This window comes from Eptesicus fuscus, chromosome 16 (genome assembly GCF_027574615.1).
Source record: "Eptesicus fuscus isolate TK198812 chromosome 16, DD_ASM_mEF_20220401, whole genome shotgun sequence".
Taxonomy (NCBI): domain Eukaryota; kingdom Metazoa; phylum Chordata; class Mammalia; order Chiroptera; family Vespertilionidae; genus Eptesicus; species Eptesicus fuscus.
The window spans coordinates 4,173,440-4,178,242 of record NC_072488.1 but is presented as its reverse complement, the minus strand read 5'-3'; the positions used below and the strand labels follow the sequence as shown (position 1 = coordinate 4,178,242).

Sequence of the window (4,803 nt, the reverse complement as noted above, 5' to 3'; positions counted from 1 at the left end):
TCTCATCATGGATGTTTCTATCTCTCTCTCCATCTCCCTTCCTCTGTGAAATCAATAAAAATATTTTTAAAAGAGACAAACCAGATTATGTGCCATCAGAGGAAGTAAATCTGAAGTCCCACCCTCTGAGTGACAGCTGGAGGACAAAATGTCAAGAAGGAGTCCTGGTGGAGCAATTGCGTAGGATGATGTTTAATACAGCAGAGAGCCAAGGTACAGTAGGAGGGCACATAAAAGAATGTGGCGTGCGCAGACACAATAACGGATCGCGGTTGGTGATCTGCCATCTGTTATTTGAAAGAGGCATAAGTGAGGGGACTCGAGGACTCTCAGTTCTCCGTACATGCAAAGGTGAGTGCGTTAGTACAAAAGTTTTGCCATTGTATGTGCTGAAAGGAAAGCATATGCATTTAAAACATTTTCTTAAAAAATAAATCACTCGATAGCTGTAAGAAAAATACTCTAGTTCATAGTCCATTGACCTGACCTTTTGATTCAAGACCAGGGCATGACTCCAGGATGAAAACCAAAACACAAAACAGAAATGAATCACTGACCACGGAAGAGGCAGTTCCAGTCTCAGCTAACCTCGACTAGTGTTTATTGCATTAGTTTTGAAATGCCAAGAAACTGGCTTTGGCCATAATATTTGCTGTCCAACTAAATCACAGCTGTCAATAGGCAATTGCTTGCGATGATTAGCTAAACACCATTATTTGACAAATTCCCCGGACAGGGACGCAGATGCTGTGGATGTCTGACACACACTGAATTAGTCAGTAATAGTCCATCCGGCTGGGCCGCAGAGCAGGGAGAGAAGTTGGGAAGTTGTTGCCCAAGGAAGGGGTTTCAAACAGCCTTAATTTTTGGAAAAACACACGTTTGTACAGATCCTACAAGTCCTTTCTGGTGTTTCAGGAATGACTTGTGGGACCCACCACAGAGAAGGGGAAAAGCCACTAACTCTAGATTCATTTTTTAAAAGGAGATTAAGGGAGAGGGGAAGAAAAACAGAAATGGAAACGTGGAATGGCAATGGTTTACACCACCCAGAAAAGGAACATCATGGAACCTGCTAGCCACGTCCACCGGAGCAGGAAACCGCGTGGCTGGCAGAAATTCAGTACAACGTTCACATGAATTAGCAACTCCACCATGACTAAGGGCTGCTGTTTAAAGAAACAAGATTCAAAAAAAACAGAATTCTCAAAGGATTTGAGAAAAATAGAGCGAAAAGGCAATGCTAGCTAAGCTCCTAGCTAAGCCCACTCTAATGGCCCCCAGTATTTAAACTATCATGGAGTAAAGCCATGAAAATAAAAATTTCAATTTGAAATTTTATTATAGCATGTTGCTAAAATGGTCAATAAAAACATCAACACGATATGCTTGGTTGACATAGTTGGAGCACGGCCCCCTCATTTTTAAAACTTCATTTGCACTTCGCCACCTTCTAAGAGTTCTAGGTTTAGGAAAAGCCAAAACGAAACAGACTGGCTATGGCATTGTCATGATGCTGGTTTCTGGAGTTCTCTCTCCCTCTCCCTCTCCCCCAACCCCTTTAAAAACAGGATGATTTTTGAAACGCAGCCCAAGGAGGGAGCAATCCAGGGTGAAGAGCCACAAGCGCCCTACTCCTTGCCTGGGGCGGGGCCTGCGCTTCCCCCCCCACACCCCCAAATTAGCTGGGCCTTTTCCCTCCGGGGAAGGGGGCCGGGAAGGCTCCCCTGCTGTCAGGCTGGGGGCCTCGCAGGGAATGCGGGGAGGGGAGGTGGTGGCGTTCGCTTCCCTCGGTGGAAACCACAGGGAACAAACACTGTCTAGCTTAGCCCGCAGCCTGGAATACCAAACCAGCAGGCCTGGGGGCTGGAGCGCTGGCACAGTCTCCGGCGGCCTCGGGGTGACCCGGAGTCCCCCCCGAGGTGCTCTCTCGTGGTGGAATGATTCACAAGTGCTTAAGGGACAGGCTCGATTTCTTGGAAATCCTGCAATCTGGGGACACATCCACACCGGAGCGAACTGCGCCCTGAAAAGACCCATCCTGGCCTCCCTCCGACAGGTCTTTCCGGGCGTTGGGGGGGGGGGCGGTGATGGCGCCTCTCTGGGAGGCGGGGAGATCGTTTCTGAGCAGTGACTCGTGGGGGCAGCCGAGTCCCTGCCCCCCTCAGCCCAGGCTCCCTCTCGCCCTGCTAACTCGAGGGGGGACACACACCGGGTTTCCCAGCAGGATGACCGCCGCCGGGGGGCCCGGCCGCGCGCGCAGCTGTCCTCGCAGCCCCAGTCCCCGGGCCGGTTCCTGCCACTTCAGGCCACTGGCCAGCGGGGTGCGCGGGGGCAGCGGGGGCCCCGGCCCCCGGCGGCGGCGGCGGCAGATGCACGAGAGGACGGAGGTGCCGAATCCGTGGCTGGGGAGCCCTGGCGCTGGGGAGCCCTGGCGCTGGGGAGGAAGCTGGCGCGGGGAGGGGGGGGGAGAGGGACGGGGGGCGCAGGCGGCGGCCCGGGCTACTCCTTGTCGTCCACCAGGTCGGCGAGCTCCTGGAGCACCCGCAGGCGGCCGCTGGCATCGATGCGGCGCCTCTCGCGGATGAGGTCCTCCAGGCTGTGGAAGCGGGCGGTGTGCACCTTGTTGTCGCCCAGGTGCACCTTGAGGTGGTACTGCTGCTGCGGCGGCGGCGCGCCCGCCGGCGCCTCGCCCCCGGCCTTGAACTCCCGCTTGCCGAAGCGGCACCAGGCGGCGAAGCTCTCCGAGTTCGTCCAGCAGATCTCCTCGCTCTTGAGGCCCAGGTGGCCGCAGGCGTTCTGCACCACCAGCTCGGCCACCAGCGGGCGGTAGCGGTACCAGCTAGTCACCACGCGGCCCACGTTGGCCGCGCCCGCCTCGTACAGGCTGTCCTGGCGGATCTCGCCCCGGTGCAGGTGGATGACCTGCCCGCCGCCCACGTACACGGCCCAGTGCGGGGCGGGCGCGGGCGGCTCGGGGGCCGGCTGCAGCCACAGCAGCTCCAGCAGGTCGCCCGGCTCGCAGAGCGCAGGCAGCGCGCTGACCGCGCACACGCTCAGGTCGGCGCCCTGCGGGCCGCCGCTCACTTTGGAGAAGATGCATTCCTGGCCCCGGAAGGCGGAGAACTGAGTTTCGTTCAGCACCAGCTGGTGCAGCAGGTGGTGGGGGTGGCGGCTGGGGCTCTCCGGGCAGGGCGCGCACCCCGGGGGGGCTTTCACTCCAAACTTGTCCGGCTGGCCGCGCTCGTCCAGGTCCTCCTCCTCATCGGAGAAGAAGTAGGCGACCCCGACCCGTAGCTCGTCCTTCTCGATCCCAGATGGGTCCCCCGTGGGCAGTTCGCTGTAGTTGAGGTGGGTGATGCGGTCCAGTTGGTTGCCCATCAATGACGCACGAGGCAAGGGCCAGGAGCGGGGATCTGCGAATCCAGAGGAGAGGCAGAGACGCGGTCAGAGGCAGGCTGCCCCCTCCCCGGCGGGACGAGTAGTGCCCCCTGGGACTTGCCCGCCCACCCAAGGAGACCTCACTCGAGTCCCTGCGATTCTCTGGTGTCTCCCCAGGGGGGCAGGCCTGGCACCGAAGTCACCGGCCGAGGAGAGGCCACCAGACAGCCTGGGACTCCTTCCGGGAACCGGGTCCAACTCTCACGAGAGAAAGGCAGGCGGGCTGGAGGGTGTGCGGGGTCCCCGTGGGGAGGACGGACGGCGTGGGTGGTGGCAGCGTGGGAGACCGACTCCCAGGAAAGGGTGGAGGGGTCCATGGGAAGGAAGAAGGGGCGCCCAAGGCCCCGGAGCTGCGCTCACGTTCCGGTCCCCACCCTCTCCAGCCCACCTCTCAGGTTGGCACCAGGTCGCATGCCTTCCCCGCCAGCGCCTCGCACAATGACAATGGGACACATTCCCGGGCGCTTCCTTGACACCAGTCCCCTTTCGCCCACTTGGAGCCGAGACACAGGCTGGCACCCCGGTGCGATGTTGCCACATTTGCACACAAAGGCAAACCTCCGCGATGGCACACGCAGACCCCCGCACGCGTACACAGTCCCGGGCCCACGCTTGCACGCACGCCTCCCCACGCACCTCCACCCGTGCACGGGGCACCTCTGGCCACAGCGCACTCCGCCCCCGACTTCTCTGCCTGCTCCCCAGCACAGTCGATCCGGCTGCGCCAGGGCGAGGCTGCTCTGTCTGAAATAAGCGAACAAAGAGGTAGGGGAAGGCAGGGGGAAGCCAGTGCGGTGTACGCGTGTGCGTGTGGATTGTGTGGGGAGCCCACTTTCAGCCCCCCAATCCCTCTCCCTCCTACCGGGCACAGGGTCCAAACCATCGAAGAGAAAACGTCTCCAAGGCAAAGAAAGCCGCCTTTCCGTACCCGTGATTTCCCTGCTCCCGGAACCCCAAACTCCTTTAAAGTCTCCTGGTCCCCATGGGTACTGCGGAGGCAGCGGTGCCAAGTGGGTCCCGGGCGGCGCGGGGGGCTGCGGCGGCTCCGCTCTGCGCCGCGCGGAACGGCGCTGTGGGGCGCCCGGCTCGGAGCCCCTCCGCCTGCGGGTCCGCCGGGCTGGGGCGCCCGCTGCACCGGCACGGTCCCGCCTGGGTTCTGCTTTCCCACCGCGGAGGCGGCGGCTCTAAGTAGCCGGAGCCCGGGCGTCCAGGGCCCGCCCCGGGACGCGCTCATTGGTTGGGGCAGGTGCCCAAGGTCTGCCAATCTCCGCGGGAGGGGGCGGGGAGCGGGGGGCGGGTCTCCAGCGCGCGCTCCGCCCCTCCCCGCCCCGTCCCCCCCGCGCACCCGGGCGCGCGCCACTC

At 60.9% G+C, this 4,803-nt stretch overlaps 1 protein-coding gene across 3 annotated transcripts; it reads right to left on the bottom strand.

The window, feature by feature from the left end:
* Positions 1–2,435: 2,435 nt before the first annotated feature.
* Positions 2,436–4,589, bottom strand: LRATD1 (LRAT domain containing 1). 3 transcript variants are annotated; one of them, XM_028140375.2, is made up of 2 exons: positions 4,304–4,589; positions 2,436–3,416 (listed from the first exon to the last, which is right to left on the bottom strand). In XM_028140375.2, exon 2 carries the CDS (start codon positions 3,379–3,381, stop codon positions 2,503–2,505), a length of 879 nt encoding a protein of 292 aa, XP_027996176.2. In that variant the 5' UTR covers positions 3,382–3,416; positions 4,304–4,589; the 3' UTR covers positions 2,436–2,502. The 3 variants fall into 3 exon arrangements, with proteins under 3 accessions (XP_027996176.2, XP_054583997.1, XP_008160625.2); XM_054728022.1 differs by lacking the exon at positions 4,304–4,589 and adding an exon at positions 4,078–4,283; XM_008162403.3 differs by having other exon boundaries at positions 2,437–3,416; positions 4,370–4,589.
* Between the last annotated feature and the right edge of the window lie 214 nt (positions 4,590–4,803).

Coding starts and splice junctions, on each gene's coding strand:
- LRATD1 (XM_028140375.2), bottom strand. CDS start 3,381: ATGGGCAACCAACTGGACCGCATCACCCACCTCAACTACAGCGAACTG.